This window comes from Corvus kubaryi, unplaced genomic scaffold (assembly GCF_017639235.1).
Source record: "Corvus kubaryi isolate FWS band 111438036 unplaced genomic scaffold, C.kubaryi_AGA036_p1.0 138, whole genome shotgun sequence".
NCBI lineage: Eukaryota > Metazoa > Chordata > Aves > Passeriformes > Corvidae > Corvus > Corvus kubaryi.
Genome location: NW_024580672.1, coordinates 23,320,676 through 23,346,425, shown reverse-complemented (window position 1 = coordinate 23,346,425; position 25,750 = coordinate 23,320,676). Strand labels below are relative to the sequence as shown.

Here is a 25,750-nt window from a genome sequence, read left to right as displayed (position 1 = left end):
ACCTTTTGTGCTCGCATGCAGCAACATTAACTGGCAGGGGGGAAGCAGTCCCAGGATGCTGAGTACTGTGTCAGGCTCAGAACCCACTGTGTTCACCCTACTTGTTCTGCAGCTCACTCAGTTTCCATCACTTGGGGTTAGTGACAGTATTTTGTTTGATGGGGATCATTTTGAAACTCACAGATAGAAATGTAGAAATCTTAATCTATTGGTATTGAAGCAAACACCCTCTGCAGTTTCAGTCCTGCAGACTGCTGGCAGTGTGTAAGTCAGGAAAAACTTGGAGCACCCTTCATCAGTACTGAGTGCAGGAGATAACTGCTGCAGTGTGACTGACAGGTGTTCTCAGACAGGAACATTATCAATAACACTATCACATCACTAGTGAAGAAAAAAGGCATAATAGTTCAAAATCAAGTGATCTCTGAACATTGATGATAACCAAGGCAGCCACAGGATAGCAGAGCAGCTCTTAACCCTTAACACATACAGTATGAAGCTGCATATTCTGAATTAGTGACTTGACTTTCATTTCAACTATGCTTTAAGCTTGTTGGCTAAATGCACTATAGAAAGGATTCCAAGAAGTTATTGGTTTCATATGCAATGTTGTAACATCAAACTCCTGTTTTTCAACAGATGGAGTACTCATCACATAAGGAAGGAGAAGAGCACTGTACCACTGAATGGGGGAAAGCCAGCCTTTGGCACACAGGACATTTCCCACAGCTTCATTTACAAAATTAAAACTTTTGGCTCAAAAGATACATGCTGACCCTCAAGAATACCAAAAAACCATTGCAGTACCTCAGAGAATTAAAGTGGGAAAACCGTAAGATTAAACTGGTTTTCAACCTGGGTATTATTTCCGAAACCATGTTACCTGGAGCTTCAGCATTCAAGTCAAAGTTAACTCATAATCAAAAAGGTTTAGTACATTCTTTTGGCTTTATACAAATCTCCCAGTCACCCTTCCACATCAAGATGCTACTGGGACAAAGGTCTGTACTGATGACTGCCTGTACTTTTAAAGTGTGGAATTCTATCACAGACATTTAGGAAATGCCTCTTGTTTTTTCCTCAGAGTAGGAAGGTAATGCAGTACTTCCTCTGCTTGCAGGAAATTATTCTGATTCACTGTGAGCTATAAGGAGATGGCAAAAGTCACAACCACACAATGTTAGTTACTTGTTGGATGTTCCTGTTAAAAGTAGTCTTGGCTAAGTCTGATGAATATTAACATTACTTTGTTAAGTCACTTTTAGCTTTTCTACAGGGAAAAAAATTGAGGAATCAAACCTGGTAGAGTCTACAACAGAAGAAAAAGAGAAGTCCTACCTCTACTACTGCTTTGGCATCCAGTCTAAAGTTGAAATCTCCAAAGACAAAATATGAAACTTTCTCAAACCGCTGATCTATAATTCTGGAAAAAAATGAAAACAACAAACCTGTCATTCGGCTTTACATACATACAACAATGTACAAACACACACATTATCCTTAAGCACAGTCTCAGAAATAATTACTGGAACCATCAAAACTACCAGTTTATACTGGACCAATATATTAACCGTATTTTTCAGTTGATTTTCTTTGCTTAGGCAATTCTATCTCCAGCCCCTGTACAAGAGTGCATCTGATTTCCTCTTCCTGGGTGACAGAGCAAGCTGGGGGAAAGCATATTTGCAGCAGTTCATACAAATCTTGCAGAAGTGGCATTTGGGGACCACAGAAATCTTGAGGGTATCATGGAGGTCCTTCACACCTTGGCAAGTTTAAGGACATGGCTTTGGGCTGGGCAGGTAAGAATTAGGAATGCTGAATTAGCGGTGAGTTCAGAATATGTTTGAGTTTACTGATATAAAAGTAATGTTACCAGTGTTTTTGGCTACTTTGAGAACCACATGAGAAGTGACATGGTAGGGCTAGACATCAACCATCCCATCTGACAGACTGAGCATCCCTGAGGTTCCCAGACTGGCTACAGTTCTCTCAAGACAGCTCTCTGTGTTGTTCATGGCAGATTTTTGATGAGGCTGTAGCTAACACCTAACAAGTAATTGCTCCAGCCGTGGAGTGAAGATTGACTTTTTCCTCAAGCCTTTGCTCCGTCCTGCCCAGGGAGATATGGCATTACTATCCATCTTTCAAATCCTGTGTTATTAAAAACTGTCATTATATTATTAGACAATCTATTATTAATAACATTTGTGAGGTACTCTCAACAATATGCAGTTTTGCAGCTTCTAGAGATCTTGGCATTTAGAAATGCACCAAGTCATGCTTATTTTCAAACCAGGAATCAATATAATTCATCTATTGGTGGCTGAGGAAGGTATGAAACATCCAAAACTTGAGTGCCACAGCCACGAAGAATTTATGCACACTAAATGCACAGAACCCCCCTGGGTGTGCAAGATGTGAGAACTAAGGAACAAACACAGGCAATACGCTGTGAACATTCTGGGAATACATAAACATGTAAGCATTACACTGTCAGAAACTCCAGGTGAACCTGGGGCAGGGCCCACACAGACAGGTAGAGCATTATCCAGCAATCAGGAGCCACTACTGCTCCATGAGGAGGCACTTGTTTCAGATGGCTTTACAAGTTCTAATGCATTACATCCATTTATTCTCAAAGCTGTAAGGAAAGATGTAATACTGGATCTGTAATGAGATACTGCTCCTCCTCTGAAAACATCTCACAGTTTTCGTCAACAGTAATCTATTACGTAAGGAATATTATTCTATGGAAGAAATTATGTGCATTGGGCCTAAGACACTGATCATTTGAAGAAAATGTCTTGCAAAGACTTATCCATTTCCACTATGAATATCTCCAATCCTCCATTTAGCTGACAGATTACTGCTGGCACTGTTAATAAATACTGCCCACTGTCAGCTCCCAGCGAGCCCTGAGAAAAACCTGTCACTCCTGACCTGCACAAAATATTAATTTGATTAGTGCCCTCGTGGAAAATTGAAGGAAAATGAGAACTTAAAAGTTAAACCATTTACATTGCCACATTTGCTAACACCATCATTGCAAATTCGGATCCACAACTTGCACATCAGAACAACTGATTTTGCTTTGCCAACTGTCCCGATTCATGTATCAGCTTTGGCTCTGCTCGTTGCCATTTACTGCTGACACAGGAATGACATATTGCAGGAACGACATCAAGGTCCACTGAAGGCCTCTTGAAACAAACTGCGACTATGAGAACCATGCCTGTGATTCTATTATGCAAAGACAGATTTTCCAAATAAACAGACTATTCCAAAAATAGTCTGTAAAAATGTCTCCAAACTGATGAACAAACCAGCTGATTAGTCTGCTTCTGATCAATTAATTAAAACTCAGTCATTTCATAGTCCTGCACATTACCTGATTTAAGCATGATTTGCATACAAATCAATGCCAGCTCTACAATTTATAATTTTGTCCAGTTTCTCCCCCTGTAGCTTGTCTTGTTGGACATTTTAGAAAGAGTGTCTCATGACAGACTAAAGTAAGAATCCAAATGTTACTTCTTCAGAATGATGCTCCAAGTGGCTTCTGACACATCTCTTTTCACAGGTGGTGAAATTAATTCAGGTGTACAGGAAAATTCCCAACAGTGGCACAGCAAAGGACGCACACATTTATGTACTTACTAAGTGATGTGGGGTACCTAACAATGAAATTTCTGTTAAGTGACTCAACTTAATACATGTATGTAAGCTACTGTCCTTGCCATTATTTACTATTAGTAAGTGGAACTTACTATTAGTTCAAGAGATCCCAAATCTTAGACCTCTTTCTGCAGTTTGGAACTCTGATAGCTCTGTGCTGAAACACTTTCTGGTGCCTAAAACTGCCCTGAATCAATGGCACGAGAACTAGTTTTCCCGACTGTGCTTTCAGAGTCAGACCACAAGTCCGCAAAGGAGATGGCAATAAAGAAGAGTACAGCAATATCCCCTCCCCTGGGAACATGCAGAAAAGCTGCCTGTCACTGAGGGGACTGGGACAGAAATGGGGCACTGCAAACACAGCCAGTCTGGCCAGGGACACAGGGAAAAGTGTTAGGACTGGGGTGAGAGCTAAACAAAAGTCCTCCATTTCTTGTGTTTCCATGTTCTAAACCACAAATATGTACAGTTCAACATGTGTAGAGGCAACTGAGAATTCAGAAGACAATTTTTTTGAAAAATGAATGAGTGCTTGCAGAAAAACTAGGAAGGCTTCCAAATCTATGTCATTCTCCTTTGCTTTTTGTTTCTAAAAAATATCCTTCCTTTAACCACGAATCAAATACTCCTTTAAAAATGCTGCCATGAATCACTCAATGAAGTGATAAATCTGAGCCATATAAAAAGAATGCAGCCAACCCATGTCACCAGCATATATCCTATGGTTTTAGTGGGAGGACCCAGTGCGATTTCCTTTAACACCTTTTACCAGCTCATCCCAAGGGGTTTCAGCAGACTTGAAGGCTCTATTCCTGTACAATTTTAGATAGCTTATGACAAAACAGGTGACTCAGTTAAAAATTTCATGACTGTACACAAGGCACAGGTATTTCCCTTCCACATTTCCACATGCCAGCACACACAACAAATCATCAATGCCTTCGCTGGCCATGCTGCTTGTTGTGACCTGTGGCAGGGCCATCAGGAGGGGACAGGGGTTCAGAGTGGATCCAAAACTTCAATGTAAATGAAACAGAAAACTCTTCCAACAGATGACAGCCAGCCCTTCCTTTCCAGAAAGAGGTCTTCATTTTGAAAAGGGTGGAAGAACACATTCACCCTTCTCATCCTTTGCTCTTGCTCCAGAAGGAATCGCTTATGGGAAAAGAGTTTGCTCACATTTAAAACATACCAAAGAAAGATCTTCTGCACGTTTTTGGAAATCAATATAACAAATTGGCAAATCAGCTGCACTAGGAAAAAAGCATGCTCCCACCTGGGCTTACTGATGTCCCTGGTAAACTTTAGAGCACACAACTATAAACACCACAGATGATTTCTCCTCTACCAGTTCCAAAAACACAGAATATGTAATTGCACAAGGAGTCCTTGATAACAGACTCTTCACACCTGGAACACATTACCTTAATTATTTTAATATATTTTAATAATAGTTTAAAACTAATTCTACATTTTTAATTGATGACACTACACTGAAAGTCTTCTGCACTGGATGGATTAGTGTTTGTCTTCACATCTTGCTGTATTTTGAGAAGTGGCAGACAAGTTGAATGAAAGAGCCGAACAGGTTTTTAGCCATGACAGGGCAGTAAAAGAAGGAAACATTCAGGCAATTGTTACTTTCAAGTACAGTTTACAGTCCAAGTTAGCTCTATGCTGAAATGTTTTGACAAATGTTTTAAATCCATGATTTGTACCTTTTTTAAGGAGTAAACTTGACTGTCACTGCAAATTAACACTAAATTACTGCTGCAATTTCTTTGCTGCAAAATAAATACATATAATTCTTATTTTGGTCTAACAGCTGCAATTTGGCTCACTCTGGGAATCAGCAAGAGCTTTACAGGCCCAGAAAGAAGCTCCTGTGCTGCAATGGAGACATCCTTGCTCTGCTGTCTCAGTCAGGCTTCAAGCAAACCTCGTTCCCTCAGCAGAGCTTTTGGCATGGCAGACCCTGACACGCTGTCCTGTGACAAAACCATCTGTTATTCTGGGAGCATCAGGTGAATTATGAGGAACCTCTGACCTCCCCGAGCTGTGCAGCTTCAGCTTGGGCTGACCAGCCTGGCTGGGACGGCAGCGGGGCCGGACCGAGCACAGGCGATTGAGGGAGAGGTCACACAAACGCCACGGCAGAAGCCTGTGCTCAGGGTCTGCTCTGGGAGCCTGGGCACCCCAAATTCCTCTGCCCTAAGGACAGACCTCTCAGCTTGGGTGGCAGTGTCAGCTACCTGGACTGTGAAGGCGAAGTTTTCCCAAAGTCACTTAGGAAATGTCAGATCCCTACCAAGACTAAAAGAAGGAAGAGGCAGAGGTTCCTCTTCTCAATCCTACTGGAAATCTGGGCCTACTTATTAATTTCAGTTGCTACACGCAACAGCGTTCAGTGCAGTCCTAAAGTGAACAATTCTGTGTTATTGGAACCACTGAAATCCTTTTGCAATTTATTTTAAAGTACTCATTATAGTAGCTACAAGTAAAGTTAATTGATGAAATGCCCCTCTTCTATAAATGCTGTATGGGCACTGTATACACACTTCAAAGCACCGAAATTCAGCCAGAAAATTATAGGACCAACTTCCCCTTGCTTTCACACTTTCCCCCCTCCTATACTGTCCCCCCTCCACAGAATGGAGAAGACAAGAAAGCAGTTAAATATCAACAATTTGGTCATGGAAGAGAGCAGCTGAACATGATTCAGTGTGACAAGAGGCACTGTGATTTGGCTAAACCATTTCTCAGGGCACTTTGTAAGGAGGATCAGCAGCATTATTCCTTTAATAGCCATGTCGAATGCAATAGCCAGCTGGGTTTTGTCCCAGACCAAGGTATCAGCATCAGGTCAGAAGGTAACATTCTGTTTACATGATTATTTCCTAAAGCACTTATCTTCTCCTCGGTGTGAAAGTTGACTTTTCTGTTTGTAAGGAGGCCTAAAGAATTGAGGGAATGGGAAAAATTAGCTACACTGAGCTGGAGCTGAATGGCATTAGGTGGGAGGTCTGAGAAAGGCTGCAGCGACGCTCAGCAGGACACCTTATTAGCCGCGTCATCGCAGTTCATTCAGGCAAGCCATACCAGTGTCACCAGCATTCCCACACAAAGACAAAGTTCTTCACACAGTCTATAAACATGCCTCCCTGGCCAATTCATCCTAACTTGACAGCACTCAAAAGAAGGGTTTGAGGGTTTTGGTTTTTTTTAAACACAACAATAACATAACAAAACAAAACAAAAACCGTGCAGCTCTGCCAAGCAGGCTGAATGGGGGAGAAGGAGGGACACTGTCACATTTCTTGGGAAGAAACAATCTAAAGGTCAAGCCATATTTTATTCAGTGAGGAAATTTTTATAATTAGCTGATAAATACCAGCTAATATGAGCCCTTCCATCTTTCTTGTACAACTACTGGGGTAAGATACTATCTCTCCACAATCTATTTATTTTTGTGCATTATCTGCACATGGGAGTTACAGACACAAAAGCTTTTACAAAGGACATAGAATCAAGGGACCTTAACACGTGACTGCCTGTATAAAATGTCCTCTCTGAAGTGAAGGAATATGAGGATCACAGCTGACACACCAAGACGAGAGGATCAGTTTATTCCTGGTACGATCATCATTTCTCATAACAAACTGCTCACCTTGTTTACTGCTGACCTGTGCAAAGCTTGGAACCACAGCTTCTGTTTGGAGTTGAGACAGCAAAAGCAGCACTGGGCTCTGCCCCCACAGGGGCTGTGAAAACCCTCTCTCACATTGGGTGAAGCGTTCAGGGAACACGTGGGGCACTCGCTGCGCGCGGTACAGGAGCCCGGACCTTGTCCATGGCAGGAGTCACTGCACCAAAGGCATGATCAACTCACCTTTCTTGTCCAGTCAGGATCTCACCCCAATGGGGAATGTTTGGAAAAGTGACTTGGCCATCCTGTTGGCAGAAGCCAAGAGCTGGTTGGGAGGTGGCAGGTGACCTATGGATAACAAGGTTATACACACCTTTTCCACGGATCTATAATGCCAGAGGTAGTAACAGCTCCTGCAGTGACTTCTGGTGGAAAGTTAAGGAACGACAACATTGAAACCTGTCTCCCGCTACAGCCACATCAGGGAACTGAAGATCAAGAGAATGTAAATACTAGGTTTTGGCTTACACCAACGCAGACACAGGATTGCTGTGTGGCCGGTTGGATTTCTGCTGTTCCTATCTGCACTGCTTTTTCTTTTTTAAGTTTTACTCAGAGATCAGCTCAAACACCTCCACCTTGAGAACTGGTTCTCTCCAGCAGAGGTTTCAGAGACAGCTTTGAAACAGAACCCTGTCCTCTCCTGTGTATCACCTCCCTTCTGCAGCTCGCACCCTTTTGCAATTTCAAATACCAAATTTTCAAATTCCAGAAAAATCCTCATCAATTCTGAGTACACATTACCTGGTGACTGATAGTTTAAGTGTGCCTCAAAAGCCATAATGGAAGTGCCTTCATTGGCATGCCCAAGATGGTGTAGTGCCGTCATTAAAAAGATAAAGTTTATGATATTTCTGTGCCTTGTTCTTTCTGATATAATAGCTAAAACCTATTAATAACACCAAAATATCTCAAAAGGTCAAGCACCATACAGCAAGATGAAGGGAATTGTCAAGAAGCTTAGGCAATCATCTTAGCACTCAAAACATTTGCCAGGGCTGTTTAACTAATATGTGATGTTCACTTTTAATTTCAATATAGTGCCATTTGGGCAAAAATGTTGTATTTTTAAATTAATTACAATGTCAGCAGCTATTAAGATTAAAAGAAAGACCACATCAATAATAAATACTTAATCCAAAGAAAGGATTACAAGAAGAGCAATAAAAATCAATTTTTAGAGCTGGAAAATTGTGACTTTTTCCTCACTTGACTGGTATTTTCATTATATTGACAAACCCATGATCTTACCTGACACTGACATTCGCCTAATGAAATAGCAGCCCTGGATAATGATGTAAGGACTTGTCAATTCTGCTACAGGACAACACAGCACTACAGCTCCGGTGTTAGCATACAAAGAAATTTTCATGCTCTTCAGCTGATACAAGAGAAGACTACAAGAAGAAACCAGAGAAACCATATGTCTTTTTGAATCTTTGCTTTATCATGGAATATTAACATCCTTCCACATAATTTCTGAGCTCTTCAGTGTTGGTGACACTTGGAGCTCAGCAGACAGCAGGTAACTGCCCTACCTTTCTCTGCATGAGGCCAAAGACATCCCAACTCCTGCTTTTTGTTCTGTGGGGCTCAGATGTGGGGACCTAAGCCAAAATCCTGTGGTCACTTAGTGTCAAAAGTGCAAATAGTGAGACAGAAATAACCAGGATATATGGCAACAGGATACTGATCCATTAATTGTTAAGGTTGAGGTAAGTATTTTTGTTATGCATCTAGAGAAACTCAGACTGAAGACACTGTTTGTCCTAAACAGCTCATTGATAGAAAGGGCAGTGCGATGGTTGAGGAATTTTGCCAGATTTGGGTCTTCCCAGACCTACAACAAGCATCTTTTCCAGCTCCATCTCCTGTGATGGCTGCATGGGCAGCAGATGGTGACAGGACACAAGCCATGTCATCCAGAGAGCTGCCAGTGATGGAGACCTGCAGACTCCCACCATCCGGGCCTGGGTAACAGCTGGGCTCAAGAGGACTGTGAATTAAAAATAAACCCAAATGTTTCTAGAAAAGGGCAATGCAAATGGCTCAGACCCAGAGAGAATTCACTAACAAAAGGACTAAACAATGCTTGATGCTGAGAAAAGCTCAAGAGCAACCAATTCTACATTATCCCTTTGAAAATCACACTATAGTGGAGCACTGAGCTAAGAGAGAGAACAAACGAGGGGTGAGGACAGACACGTTTGAAGTGCTAAAGAGAATTCCAAAGAGCACGGTGATCAAAAAAGTTAAGAGCTGTCAACATTAGGTTTGAACAATGAAAATTCTAGTGGATATAAAAGCAGCAGGACCCATTTCCTTGTTGGAGTGAGAAACGGACTCATCTTGGTTGCATCTGAAACCCAACACTAACGGAATGAAGATAAAGAAGCTCCACAACAGGTGAGGCAGCCACATGGACTGACCTATCCAGCCATGAACAATGTCTGCCCCGCCAGCTACAACCGCTCCAGCTCTTGCACAGGCAGACCAGTGGCTGGAAGCACCGTCCCTCACATCTGAGTATTTCCCTGTCAGGGATGATCTGTCTTTCCAGGACATGGAACACAGGATGCAGAGCCCACAACCTCCTTCCACAGTGCTCCCATCTTATGGGAGTCAAAATCTCCAAGGTGGTTACTGGCCTGGTGCCTGTAGGCTCCACTGGGAGCAGAATGGGGCTCTTTAAACCATTCTCCATTTTATAACTATCAGCTCACAGCCAGCATTGTAAATAAAATCACAATAGCAATTTATTTTCATTTCTCTGCAAATGAATAAGAATTGGATCAACAGCCCATATAGATTCTTCTTAATTGAATCATAGCCATCCTAGAAGATATGGCTATAGGATAGGAGATTTGAAAAGACACAGACCACAATGGATGCTGATGTCAGTGTCACCTTTAGCTGGACACTAATGAGTTATCTTCATCCAGCTCCAGGCTCTCTAAGGAATAAATTACAGTAAAGAGAGAAATATAACTCAATGAGAACGTGATGCACTCTGCACATTCTCATGTAAAGCCACTTTCTGAGCAAAATCAAGCAGGCAACAAGTTATTTGCAGTAATTTCTTTTTTAAGAGGCATTCTCTTTTCTTGCATCACATGTTTAACTACGCATGCTCTCCTGGGAGTGGGACTGTTGCAGCAAACCCAACCTTGCCTGTGCTTACAGAACTTACATTCTACTAGAAAGACACAGTGGCCAACAGGGCAGCTCCAGGAGATCCTGTTAATGGAAAACAGGCAAAAAGGAGTAAAGCCCTTAGTGAAGATGAAGTGGAGGCTCTGAGTGCCACAAGACTGTCATGATCCACATCCACACTGCCAGACAGGGACTGTGTGGGCAAAGAATTGGCTAAAACCCCCCCAGGAATCCTCAGAGCTTTACCTGCAGCATTTCTTCTGAAACAGCCACAATTCTATTCCCACTGGCCAGATACAGCAAAAACCGGCTTAGTGCATCTACTCTATTTTTTCTTTAAGTGACACCTTTCTCTGTGATACCTGCAAGTATCAAAAGTTCTGGATTTTGGATTTCAGATCTTTGTTTCCAAACTTGCTACTGTCCACACAGATTTATCATAGGAGAAAAAACCAGATATTTACCATTTGAATAATGAATACGGAAAATTTATTACAACCTGTTTGGGTTTTAATGTCAAAAGGAAAAGAAGAAAAAAAAAGAAAATAACAGAGTAAGGGCAAAATTACTGACTAGGATGACCAAAAATTATCATTCACCTGATACGGAACTACATTTATTGTGTCCTTAAAATTATACTACTGTATGCTTTCCCTTACAATGCATACCAGCACAAAAATACTTTCTTGCTAAAAATGTAACCTAAATAAAATTCACAATGTGTCTGTGCCAACAGGAAGGACACACGAGTTCAATTTTTGACAACTGCATCAAAGATGCCAAAGCTCAAGCCAGCAGAAAAACAAGGAGCAAGGAAAAGTGACTTTGGCTTTATTTGACAGGCTGAAAGTAACAAGACAATTTTGCTGGATTTACTCTTTAAAGAGCATATTATCCAAACACACTAATTTTGAGAGCACTTAACCTTCCTTTAAGGGGGAGAATGACTGAATATTAATGACCTGAGCCTCGGGTGTTTAATGAAAAGCTGTTGATTTGAATGTGATCCAGGGGTTTAAACCTTTGTTAGAAGACATTTGGCTGGAAGGTTTATTTGCCCTGGGAGTGCTTTCTATCTAAATACACAGAAATTTCACTACTCATTTGAAGGTTCATGTTAAAATCACTGTGGCAAAAAACAAATAAAGAAAAAACAAAACCAAACCAAAACAAAAAAATCCCAAGCCCGCCTAAAGTGAGCTGCTTTGAGGATCTTCCCAAATGACCCAGATCTTTAGAGCAAAGTTTTCCTTTGCCTAGAAACTAAGTGGCTTTTCTTTTGCTCATTCAGCTGCTAGTTCTGGGAAAAGCCCTAAGAGAAACATTTAGATTGGAGGGGTCTTTGAGAAGAGGTGACAGTTGACTGATGAGCATCCATAAAATGACAAAGAATAGTTGTGTGGAGCCGGTGCATCACATTGCCTCTCCCTGGGAAACTAATTGCTCTGAATTGTTAATAGTAACATTATTTTTCTGGCAATCATTTCTTTTGAATACTCAAAATGAGCATGAAACAGCTCCTTTGACCGGACATAAAAGTTAAATGTCCCAATGTTGATCAAATTAACTTCAGCTATGTGACAATGGACTATATTTGTGAGAAAATAATGAAGGGCACAAAGGGGAGCTTTATGCCAAGATTTCACAGTTGTAATGTAAAAATGTTTCTGTTGAACTAGGCCAGGGAACATTTCAATAGGAAAACAGAAGAGCACTGTCACTTTCCTTAAAAAAAAACCACATTCATTTTATGGATCTCAATGCTTGAGGTAATTTCAGGAAGTTTAGATGGCTGGCACGCCAAGAGCCAGGGATCAGGCTAACACCTCACGTCCTGTCCTTCCCAAACTCTCCTTCTTTTGAAGGGCCCCATCCTGCAGCTTTTTCCTCATTCCCCAGCCTGGCTATTGCATTCATACACTCCTCCCCATCAAGTGGCTATAGGACATGACTAATATGCCAATATGGTTAATTAATATGACATATGCACAAGCATTAGTTACAATAGATGCATGAAAGATTAAACCAAAATGTAAACTATTTTTTGTCTCACTCTCACCTATAGATTACACCCTCCAACTTCAGAAAATACAAAAAAACAAGCATTATGCCAATAGGGCTAACTGTACATGGAAATTATCCAAAATGGGCCTTGAAGAATTTTTTTCCCCCACAAAATATAAAGCAGATGTTCTTATCTCATTTTAAAGCAAATTCAGTTTTACTGTACTGTGTCTACCTGGAACAACGTAACTGACTTCTGGGGGCTCGGTTTGGGTTTACATTGGTGCTGACAGAGACTCATTACACACCTCAATTTTCTATATATATGCTGTGTATGTATTTGTAAAGATACAAGCAAATATTTGTTTAACAAGTGTGATTCCAATCCTCTTGGTCCATAAAGCAACAATCTGACACCACATCTTCTCCCTTGCTAAATAGCAAATATTAAATGCAATCTGGCTCAGCACATACCAGTGAGCTGCCTTTAAAAGTGGTCTTCTTTCTATTTAATTAGTTTTAATGCTATTAAAGCTGAATCACTTCAGATGTAACTTTATTAAAGCTCAACCTTCATTAAAGCTAAAAGAACAAACCTTTCTACTCCCCAAACACACTATTAGGATTACTAACAGAATTCCCCAGGAGAAGAATTTTAGCACAACTTTATATCATTTGCCCAATGCTCTTTCCTTGGTTTTCCCTCAACCTCCCCCCGCTCAGCACTGCTGTGATGTTGCACAGCTTTTTTGTTAAGCTTTAAAACTTTGTGGCTAAAATAATTTTGGAGATATCAAGTTCCCTGTCAATCTGAACAGTTAAATTCATCCATCTGAGCTTTATTTGCAAACCCTCTTCTGGTTTGCATCCCAAACTGCTGTGGTAGCTGTTGCCCAGATGAAAGGCTGTACATAACTCATGTTTATGAAGATGCAGCGTGAACACAACTGAGCTTTCACTGACTCCCACAGTGACCTAAATCAACTGTGAGAAGGTGTTTCTGTTTCATTCAGTGAAGGTTTAGCTCATTAAACTGTTTTCCTTCTCAGCATTGTTCATTGGGTTTGAACTGCATTGCTGTTAAATGCTCTTTAGCAGTTTAAAGGCTTTAAAGGAAAAGACTTATCAGTCTCTGTTTTTAACAGCACTAAATCTGCATTATTAGTTCATGCAGATAAGGGGATTTGAAAGCTCAGCTTGAAACCTCTCTCTTCTGTATTTATCTGACACTGCATAGTTCCAGTAGCTCAGCTGGAAATGTGTATCTATGAAGCTTTAAAGAGAGATTAAAGCCAAGAAAAGAAGTACTTTTCCCCCTATAGCTTCTCTCACTTTCCCTTTTCCTGCTGTCTGAGGGGAGTGCTGGGGGACAATGGCCAAAGATGGTTCCCAAAGCCCCTGAATGGGGACACTGTTGGTGGCAGCATTCATTCAAAGTAAGCTTCAGTGTATTGTCCTCCCCAATCAGCAGATCAGAATAGAGTGTGCTGGTGGCTGCCAAAAGGTTAGTCCTGCCGATGAAAGGGGCTTCCCATTATTCACTGCGCTACAGAACTCCCCCTTTGTGCCCGCCAGCCCATCACTGCACTGTGGAGGTCCGGATCTGCGGCTGGCTGCTCCCTCAAAATGAACAATTCATCCACGGCGAGCTTGCTGTGGCACTGTGCAACCCAAAATCGAAGGGCTCATTTTCTAAGGACAGGGGAGTTGGGGCAGTTTTTGGCAGTGTCACATTTTAATGATATACCATCGTGACATCCCTGACCCACAGCTGACACTAATACTACAGTGTTATTACCTAACCCTCGCCAGGGCATCGTGGGAGGTCCAAAGTCAAAATTAGCTAATGAAGCACACTGTATGCTGCAAACAAGTGTGCAATAAATAATGCAAAAGGTTTGCACAGGTTTTCCTCATGCAAAGCATTAAAAAAGGAGAGGAGACCAATGAAGCCAAAAAAAATGAAATAAAAATCCCATACTGCTCTAGACAACAGAACTCAAGAATATGCACTCAGACTGTGCTGAGAGCAGATCCTGATCTTCCTGTGTCCCTGTTCTGTAAATCAGGGATCTTTTATATATTTGTATATATGCTACCTATGCAAACCTTCCAGGTGCCTCCAGCATTTTTGAATGGTTTCAGCAGGTTTTGCAAGTGATACAGGAGAAAGGCATACTGGCTTTTTCCTGTTCACCCTTGGATCATCCCAAAGGTGATGGTAAATTCCTGTTTGGAGAAATTCCCGCTCAGCCCCCTGCTGGGGGAAAGGCAGTCTCTACTATCCCACCTACCTGCTCTTACAGGACAGAAAACCCACAGAGAGGAAGGCAACTTGAGAGAGAACATGAATGGAAAGGCATTTACACTCCACTAAAACAGTTCAGAACCTTTTCCAGTGAAAAGCTACATAGGGAAAAATGGCAATGAGGTATTTTCCAACGCATGAACTGCTTTGTTCAGGAGTGTGTGTAACTTCCAGGCTGCTGCCAGAGAGAGCCAGAAGAGCTGACAGCTGCTTGTGGATGGGGATCCCTTACGCCTCTGCCATGCACAGGGAGGCTGCGAGCAGATGCCAGGCAGCAGAGGCGCAGCAGACCGTTGTGGGCAGTGGTTCCCCATGAAGCCAGGCACGTGCTCCCCTCTCCTCAGCCAGCAAGGGATTGGCGCTTGCCAGTGATGTGGCCTCAGCCAAAAGGCTGTGTGGGGCAGCAGGATGGGACTCACCACCCCTGGTTGGGCTGGGACCCCATTCCTCGCTCTGGGGAAGGACAGAGGTGATGCCGGCCAGGTGCCCCTCGCCCAGCCCTCGCTCCAGGGAACAGCAGCAGTGGTCCCATGGTCATCGGGGGTCTTGTTAAAGAGTCTTCTGAACACAGCACCCTGGCACACGGCCATGGGCTGCTGGACAGCAGGGCTCAGAGCAGGAAAACAGCACATAAAGTGCTCTGGTTCTATATTCCTTCCAGGCTCAGCAGTTTGTGTTAAGCGCCCCATTATGCCATGGATTGCAGCGTGTGCAATGGCTGTTCTGAAGAGACACATTGAAGTTCTGTTTCTCAGGCAAACATGAAGCCGACTGGCACCTCCTAAGAGAAATACCTGTTCACTCTGCCAACACACCAATGCCCATGCAGAAACATTCTTTTCTTACTCAAGAGAAAGCTGTCTTTCTCCTGACTTCATAATTAGGGCAGCTGTAAATTTCTGGGTATTTTTGGGACTCCTCTGTATTGTACCACTCAACAGATGAACCAGCTCTGTAATACCATTAGAACCCACATGGCTGTTAATACCAGTGGTGACTATACACAAATGCTGTGCTGCTGCCAAAATGAATTGCCTGCTGCACCCAGCTGGAGTGGAGATTACAGCACCACCAGCTCCGTGTGGAGGGGCCCACAGGGAGAGGCTGAAAGACCTGTGTTTGTTCAGGTTGCAGAAAAGTTGTCTACAAGAGGACTCTGTTGCTGGCTTTACCTATTTGGTAGTTAGAGAAAGGAAAAACCAGACTTTGGTCAGCAATGCATGCCAAAAGATCTGGGCGATGGACACAAACCCACTTTGAAGAAAACTCTGGCTGCGTAATAGGGACAGAAAGTTTCACAGTGAGGATAGTCAAACACAGCAATGGGTGGCCCAGAGGAGCTACAAACCACCATGTTGGAGCTGCTCAAAGCTCAGCTGGACAAGCTGTTGAAACCAGCCCTGCTCAGACCAGGGGGATAAATAAGGGACTTCCACAGGCCACTTCCAACTGGAATTATTCTGTTATTCTGTAACAGAAGACGCACTTGAATGGCAGCTTTATTAGAGTCCACATAGTCTAAAAACAAGCTAATCTACCTAACACATTAAGAAAATAAATATGGTTTCTACTCTGCAATTCTGGTGACTTCAGCGTGGTTCCCCGAGATCAGTAATTTGGTAATTTGGCTTTGAAGAATAAGTGTCATAAAGTCATCTGTAATCAGCACTGTCTAGAAAACTCTGGCGAGCAGTAACCAGAATAAAAGAGTGACAGAATAAAACCCTCTGCATTTCTGTGTGCCATTTGAAACATCTTTCATATGCTGCTTATGAACACAGAGATTGAAAGAGGCCAGGAAAGGCTAATACATACCTATCAAGTACATAGCCAAGAGCCTTATGCCGTATTCCTGAGTAAACCGATGGGCTTGTTTCCCAAGCAATTAAATTGGAAGCATCATGGAAAAGATGAATGTTTACCAAGTCAAAGGCACTATGACAAAAAAAGGAAAAAAATAAAATGATTCAGGATAAAAGAAAAAAAACCATTTGTTGCATCAGCAAAGCATTCAACACAGCACTTACTGTATTCACTCTTATGTTACCTTAATATTTACTCACAAGAACTGAACAGATTAAGCTATCATAGTCAGAAAATTGTCAGAGACTGCCATCAAGATTACAGCTCATCCATAGGTAAGACTCCATCAAGTCTTTTGATTAAAGGATGCATAACATGAAAATGAAAAGCTATTTATCAGTTACAATTCAAGAAATCAGGCAGTACCCTCTCACTAAAATATTTTTAAAACAAAATTGAATGTGTAAACAACTTCTGGATTACAAAGCTGCAGCTAGGTGCTGAGCAGAACTGTGGCTTTGCAATAAACATGAGAAGCTACTGAGAGGAGAGTGTTACTGACATTAAGGACTACATCATATCACTGTGACTCCTCATCTGTCCCTGTCTGGAGAATGCCGAGACAGCAGCAGTCAATACACACACCACTTCCAGATGGGAAGAGGACACCTGCTGCTTCTCTTGTGCCATGCCTGTGAGACCACAGAATCACAGATTTGTTTAGGCCAGAAAAGCCCCCTAAGCCTACCTGCAGCCTGCCAGCAAGTGCATGGACAGGCTCTGGCCGAGAGAGACATCAAGCAGAAACCCCAAGCTATGCTCAGGGAGGTTTTCCAGACCATGGCAGAATTGGGAATGGACCTGGACACAGCAATAAGGGCAGTGAGAACAGTGAGAGCATGGTCAGACACACAGATCACTCAGCACAAAGGGCTCTACCAGAGATCCTGGTGAAGATACCTGACTCCAGGGAACAGCACATCCTGCCCAGTGAACCCACACTGATGGGGAAGCAGTCCCACTAACCTTCTCATAAAGATATAATGATCACGTAAATACAAAACATGACAGCTGGAGAAAACCAGTCCTTTCTGTCTGAAGGAGGAACAGAAAGAATCCCTGTAGGACAGGGAGGGTCCCACGTCACCAGCTCACCTCACGTGTAAAGGTATCTGTAACTCACCCCCAGGTGTCTAAAACATGCTTGCTCTTAAAACTTACCGATGAAGGACTTTCCACCTGCAACTTCCTTGTCCTTAAACTCAAATTTTCATCATATTACCTATTCTCCTGCAAATTAGACTGAATTCTGCCCCTTCTGCAGGGTGAACAGACAGCAACCAGTTTCCCTGCTGTGGTCAGCCAAAGATTCTCACCCCCTACCAAAATACTTCCACCATTCCTGCCTCTCCTGTCCTCTTTCCAGCTTACCTAGAGCACAGCACTCAAAGCCAAACAGAACACTCTATCACAGGCCTTGGCAGCACTCACATAAATAATTACCATGCCTTCCCCCTTCGTGTCCTTCACAGGATCTATCTATTAACACATCTCAGTAAGATAATAATGATCCATATTAAATTCCTTCTCCCTTGATCCTTTTCTACAGCAGGGGTAATGAGTCAGTTATTCCCAAAATAGTATTGGTGCTTTTAAATTCTCCTCTCAAAGTGCAATGCTTTGCACTTCCCTGACTGTCATCTCCCAATACTACTTCCTCAAAAATATCAAAACTATTCTGGTTTCTGATTCTGACCACTGATTTTCTTGCAAACATTCTCAGAGTTGGTGCCCTACCTAAGTATTACAAGTTCTCTACTCCATCCTTCCCAGCAAATATAAACTATGTATGTAAACTATATTTAAGACTGTAATGCATTCAGTGCACTATCTTGCACCCGTTAAAACACTAACACTGGGAACTACTGGAATAGAAACAAACACCTTCACCTCATAGTCAAGATACTAAAAAACCCCGCAAAATAAAAGTACATGTAGTTATGTAGTTCTCTTTCATTTTTACATAATGTGAAAACTCATTAGTGCCCCAGGATTCTTTAGTTCTTTGTCCACACTAAAGGTAAGTTAATGAAGAATAATGGGTTTGAAAAATCCGGATTCACAGAGAAACTCAATTGGGACAGACCACTGAATCACAGAGGAGGAAAAAGGATAGCTCTCTGAAGTCTGTTAAGGTCACTTTTCTGTTTTTTAGGGGGCCCCCTGTTTTTTGGCACGAGGTACATTCTGTAACAATGTTTTCCTAGGCAGGGAAAATGAATAGTTCCCTTCAAGGACTCTCCCAGAAGTAGTAATAACAAGTGTCTGGGCTCTATTTTTATTGACCTATTAGAATGTAGAAATGTATTAATCAAAAGTCATGATTTATGAAATTGGTTTTCACGATTCTGAAAATGGGCAGAACTTTGTTCACATGCACAGAGACTGGGTGCAAACACTCATCACACCCTGAAGAGTTACATTATGCACTCAGACTTCCTTAGGTGTATTTTATAAGCCCCTGTATTTTCCATAGTATTTCACTTTCATTCTTCAGAAAGTGTTCATAGTAACTCGCCCCTTCAGCTTCCCATTAGAAACATCCGAGACCTTGTTAGATCATGTGGATCATAATTGCAAATTATTCCAGACAGAACTACCACCATGGCTCAGCTCATTACAGACTAGGAGAAGCTGTGAGGTTCCTCATCCTCACTGCCCAACACACCCCTGACAGACATGAGCGTGGTGTATCATCTCATCCAAACATCCACTACAGACTGATCCTCCCAAAGAACACCCTTTTTTAATACCCCCCCGCAAGAAAACATTAAATTTAAATCTGTCTCTGAAGGACATTTTTTTTCTTGGAAAGGCCTAAAAATAAATTAATGTCATTTTTTCAGCAGAGAGGAAATCCCAGAGAACAGAAGAGACAGAACCTAGAGAAGTCATGATACAAGAGCAAAGGCCACATTAGCATCTGATATTAATACCCACTTCTGCAGTTATCTACTGCTGGAATCACACCCCACGCATATGGATCTGTAAAATTAACATGAACCTACATTATCAACTGCCTGCCCAATTTCTGGGTCAGAAGTCTATAAAAGGAGAAAACCTGATACCTTTTCTGTTTTCACAGGCTGCTTAATTAAATAAACATGCTTAATGCCAACAAAGCCAGAACACTGTTCAGTACTCAAAAGTCAGCCTATATAAACATTCATGAGATTTCAAAATCAAGCTTCCAATTTTAAGATGTGAAACAACCACACAAGGAAGGGAAAAGTGTTGAATGTTCCTGTACATGTAGGTGACTATAACATAAGTAAGCAGTAAAGACCAAAACCATGGCTATACGGAAAAAAAACAAAGGTCGGATTCCCAGGTAGGCTTAGAGAAATCCGAAGGAGTGCCTAGAGAACAAGCTCTTTTCACAGAAGCCCCGGAGGTGAGGGCTGCACATAGGCAGGCCATGGTGCCTGACCCAGGGGAGATGCTGCCAAGCCCCAGCAGCATCAGGACTGATGGGAGCAGCAGTGGGGGAAAGTGTCAGCTCCATGCTGTGACTGACTCCCATGGCCTGGCTCACAGGCACCAAGCTGTTTGACAATCCCTGAATGAATGGTCCCACACTAATGCTAAGTGTGAGCATTAACAACACTTCTGGTTATGCATCATTACAATTTACTGAGCACTTTATGTTCAACAGATAATAAAGCAACTGTTTGGAACCAACCCGCTCTATGAACAGACCAATCTACACATGGAAACAGCTTCTTGAAATAGTTGTTAACAAACAAACATAAAACACATGTAATCAGAAACAACTTAAAAGATGCAACTTACCAATCAGTAATACACCATCTTGTTCGAATGAAACCTTTTCTGGACCACTTGCACTGAAAAATAAATGAGTAAGAACCAGTCACCTTAGGCAAAGATTACTGCAAAAGTGAAATGTACTGACACAGAGAACAAAATAAAGCAGAACTCATTCATACTCATTCATTATAACCAAGAAGCACTGAACACAAACTGAGGTACCTTGAAAACAGATACTGTGTTTTTTAAGTCCTGGAATTAGTTGTATTTTTGGTCCTGCAGCAGTTACAACCTTATGTGTAAAATTAGTATGAGCCCTGGCAGTTGTTTATAGATAAAAGATAACCAAATATGAAAGCTTTCCAACTGTATTTATGCTTAGCTTAAACCAGCAAATTCTTATTGCCTATACACAAATGTTTTCTTTGCAATTTTACCTGAAATGTCATCCGAGATTTACATCAAATTAAAATGAATGAGATCTGCTAGAAAGCTATTTCTCTTGCTGAGCCAAGCCACCCAATATTTCTATAAAAGTTAAGAATTTAAATAATGCTAAAAGATTACATTCATCATAGCTGCACCATTGGCAAGAAAGGCACAATTCAGCTTGTGCCCGTACATATAATTTACGATACAAGAAGGGCTTTTTCAGCACCACTTCCGAGCTGCTGACACAAACTACAACCTCCCATAAGAAGACATGATTCTGCATCCTATTTATTCCCGGTTAACAATGCGTGTGTGTCTAGGCTGACGTGCTCTGGGAATGAATATTGCACCACACAGGCCTAAATATATGATTTTGTAGCTAAAGACTGTGACTCCTTATTGTGAATAAATTGCCAGCCCCAGCAGAGCACCCCCAGTCATAGGTACCACTCCCCCAAACCTCTGCTGAGGCCAGGTATATTTATTCTCCTCTCTGCGAACAGACAGCCCTAAGTCCTAAATACTGCTGAGATAGTGAAGGGCCTCAACAAACCAAATGAGACTGTCTTAAAATGGATCACAGAATCACAGACTGGCTTGGGTTGGAAGGGACCTTCAAGACCATCTTGTTCCAACTCCCCTGCTGTGGTCAGGGACACCTTCCAGTAGACCATGTTGCTCCAAGCCCTGTCCAACCTAGTCTGCATCTTCTGACCACCCCACAGTGAAAAGGGACCAATCTCCCTCCCCTTCTTCTTAGGCACAAGCATGGTGACTGCAGCCAAGACCAACCAGAAACATCGCCATAATAATTATACTTCAAATAATAATCTACTTTATTGCGAATTTTTTTAAACAGTGAAAAACAGCCTGTTCTGCAGGTCCAGCAACCACTCAGGGTATGGTTGGCTGGAAAACAAACACTCTAATCCTTGCTAACAGGATCCATGGCTGAATCATAAATCCCACAATCCAGTAAGGTCTCTTCTGTGATGCTCATGAGGGCACAGTTACAAGTAGAGATGTCAACACTTATTCAAAGGCAAACCAATGAAAAAATGCTAATGCTAAAAGCATTCAAAATTGGCTCAAATTTAATCTTGATTAAAAAAAGGGAGCTTTGTCATTTCCATCTTAGAAACAACTACACTGAACTTAAAATCAAGTAGTCCAAGCCTACGATGCGGTCCAAGATAATGTTTTCAATCAAGCTGCCATTTCTCATTTGCTGTTTTCCTCTTTGGCAACACGGCAGGTACTTGAAAAGATCCAACATCAAAACACGCCCAACCAGATCATGTTGCTTAGAGTCATACTAAGCTGGGTTTTGAGCATCTCCAAGAACAGTGATTCCACAACCTGTCTGGGCCCATCTTCTGCTGTTTACCCTCATGGTAAAAGCTTTTCTCAGATTAAATCAGATTTTCTCTTGCTGCAACTGCTGCCCCTTGTCCTGCTCCTGCACACCTCCCAGGGGCAGCTGTCACATTCCTTGGAGCCTGTCCCCTCCCTCTTCTGAGGGCACAGACAGGCTCTCTGGTGTCTCCTCCCACACCCTCTGTTCCAGCCCCAGAGGTGCCACTGCTCTGCTTGCTCCCGTCTGCCCATGTTTGCCCAGGACAGAGATCCCAAATAAGACACTGGAGACATGTCGCGGCCTTGGAGTGCCAAACAGATGGAGGAGCCCCTTTCTGGGACCTAGCACACACTGGGATGCTGGTGGCCTTCTCTGCCATCCAAGTACAGTGCTGGATTATCTTCACCTTGCTGTCCAAACAGACCCATGTACTTTGCTGTTTCCCGGATAATCACCTCCAGCCTGTACCACTTTGTGAGGGAGGGATCCAGGGATCCAGCTTGGCACTAAGCTTTGCTGAATTCCATGAGGTTCCCTTCAGCCTGCTGAAGGTCCTCCAACAGGATTCCTGCCCTCCAGCATACTGACTGCTCCCCCAGCTGACAGCACTGCCAAGCTGAACGTGCACTCCATCCTGCTGTCCAAGCGGCTAACAGAGCTGTTTGATAGTACTGATCGACCCCTGAGGAACACCACTGCCAACCAGCTGCCATTTGTCCGTCACCCCGTCACCCTGGGGGCTGGCCAACTTCTCAGCTGACTCCCAGTACGGGTGCCACCAACTGGGCTTCCAGGACACTGTGACAGACTGCACTGGAAGGCTTTGCTAGAGACAATGCCTACAGTATCCATAGCACACCCCTTTCTCCATGTAACTGGTCATTCAGGAAGATTTGCTCCATCAGCTTCCAATGCCTGGGGAGATGACACCTGAAAACCTTCCTGAAAATGCCTGTAAAACATGTGTTTTCCCAGCCCTTAGGATGGCAGCAAGGAACCTTGCAATGACACCAGCCAGAGCCCTTCTTCTTTGGATGGGCACTGCCTGCTGTCACAGGCTCATGCACATACACTCCATAAACTACTTTAGTTTTCTATACCAAAGTGTATGAGGCCCAGTGTCCTGTTGTCAGTCCTCATCCACTTCTCCAGCAGGATGTGGAATCTGACAGGAACGTGAAACCTAGACCCAGGCACCCACAGGACTCCACTCCAATTCTGTCACTGACACCCCGCAGTACCAGTACACAGCATGCCCAGCCCTTGGCACTGCTGCCTGACTGTGTTTAACACAAGCCTATGCTGATGCAAGTCAATAAAAAGGTATTTGCAACACAATTAGTATTTCATGACAGCATAAAATACAGTATTTCCTACGAAAGCTTTCCTCACACACATGTGAATTCCCATTCAAGGAGAGCAGCATGTACGAGAGGCCACTTTGCCACCAGAGTACTTTAACCAGTGTAACTGGAGCTCTGACACCTCACTATCAGAAGTCCTCACCAAAAAAATACGGTTTTTAAAATCACAATTTGAAAACTGGTAGTTACATTCTGCCAGCTTTTCCTTTGTGAATAGAGTCCCTGAGGAGATTGTGCTGACCTTTTAAAACCCCCCAGAACCACCACCTACATAAATAACCCCTGCTACACTGGGGGAAAGGACCTCCAGGCAGCATTAACATGAAGAGAGAGGTTAGAGAGGGCTAATGTCAAAAAGCACTGTGAGCAATAAGTAATGCACACAAACCATGATTGATAATGACCAGCACAGAGCCTTAATTCATCTTTTCTCCATCATTTTACTGAGGGGGACCATATCAAATTAAATAGTGACCCAGAAAGGGTTTATTCAACCATACAAAGCAGGGCATGAAGGAAAGACATATTAAAGTGGTGATGACTGCAGTGTAATTGCAGCTCCTTAAAGGAACACCACAGCTCAGAGGGAAACCTGAAACAGGAATCAGCCAAATACTGGCAGCAAGAGCAACCCAGGCACTGAGCAATATCCAGCACTGACAAGCCTTCATTGCCGGGGTGAGACCTCCTCCTTCTCAGAGCCTTACACAGGAGCCCATGTCCCCCGTGCTCACAACATGCTCAGTGTTTAACTAGATAGGAAATAGAGCTGTATTATGGCAACTTGCCATGAAAACAATGTAGAATGTAGTTTCTACCTCAAAATTACTTCCTTTCTTTCCTTAGACCAGTTGCTTCAGTAACTACTTGAAGTCAGCAGCTCCATAATGCTCCAGACTGAGTCATTGCCAAAAAGCAACAAGTGGTGGACAGAACCATGAAGGCTTGGGCCTTTTACCTGGTCCAAGGAGAAGGCAGCACAGGAGACAAGGGAGGAGCTTAAGCCTACACTGGAAAAGGTCACACAGCTGAGGCTGAATAAAGCAGGAACACCTGTGCCTCCGTACTGTAAAATAACACTTGTTTCATTGTGCAGCTGGTGTTATTACCCCACCCCAACCTGCAAACTACCTTTAGCTACTTATAACTTGAACACATTTAATTCCTTTAACTCCAATAAATATTTCAGTTATCAGTAACTTGTCTATTTAACATTAGGAATGCAGAAGTTAGCAGGCTTTGGGCCTAATGCAGCCCAGGAGCTAGAGCTCAACAGCTCTGGTATGAAGGTATCATCCTTACCCTGAGATACACAGTGCAGCTGAACAATGTGCCTTATGTATTTTTGGATCATGTATGTGCTTTAGTATTTCTAAATGAAGTATTTGGAAAGTGGAAATTTTTGGAAACAGAATGTAAAGAAGAGCTATGGCGTGGGAAGGAGGAAAGAGAAATTTGCTTTTTATTGCAGATTTCAACGCAACAATCCTTATTTTTACTTTAACAAATAGTCACTAGCTGCTACACCATCTGTAAGCCAGCATAAAACCAGGTGGAGATGACATAGGTCATCTTATGCTCTCAGAGAGTAATCTACATTTTAAAATAGGAAAAAAAAATCCTACTTCATGTCCCAGAAAGGGGATACCACATCTTTCACCTTACATTATTAAGTCTCTTCTCAGATCCTCTGTTAATAGGATTCCTTTAGCCAGCAGATGGATTGTGAATACAGGCAGTTTCATCTACTAAAAGACAACATAAATCATAATTGAGAAAGGAGAGACCGCAGTAAGGTTATCACCATACAGCCTCCTCCATGAAAGGTTTGCATTAAAGCATTAGTGAAATTAATTCATCTTTCATAAGAGCTTTGAGCAGTATCTGTGATCTATGATAACAACCAATTTCTCACTATGAGAAAAAAAAATTACTCAGGCCTGATAGACTACACAAATCTGCTTTTTTTAAAATGGCCTAACATTATCTAGAGTGTTGCTCCCAGAGGCATCATTTGAGGTTTATGCCTTGCCAAGAGGACCCATAAATCAAGGCAGAAAGTTTTGTTAGTTTTATATGCAGTGGGCTGTAATTATTTTGAATTGCATTATGCCTCA

General features: G+C 42.4%; 1 protein-coding gene across 4 annotated transcripts in view; it reads right to left on the bottom strand.

Annotated features, from left to right (window-relative positions):
• INPP5A (inositol polyphosphate-5-phosphatase A) overlaps window positions 1–25,750 on the bottom strand; it is a 146,577-nt gene that overhangs the window by 63,773 nt on the left and 57,054 nt on the right. For all 4 annotated transcript variants that reach the window (XM_042019648.1, XM_042019649.1, XM_042019651.1 and 1 more), the window contains exons 6-8: window positions 20,505–20,557; window positions 16,665–16,784; window positions 1,339–1,423 (exon numbers count right to left, since the gene is read on the bottom strand). In XM_042019648.1, the coding sequence (XP_041875582.1) occupies window positions 1,339–1,423; window positions 16,665–16,784; window positions 20,505–20,557 (258 nt within the window). The remainder of the gene's footprint in view (window positions 1–1,338; window positions 1,424–16,664; window positions 16,785–20,504; window positions 20,558–25,750) is intronic.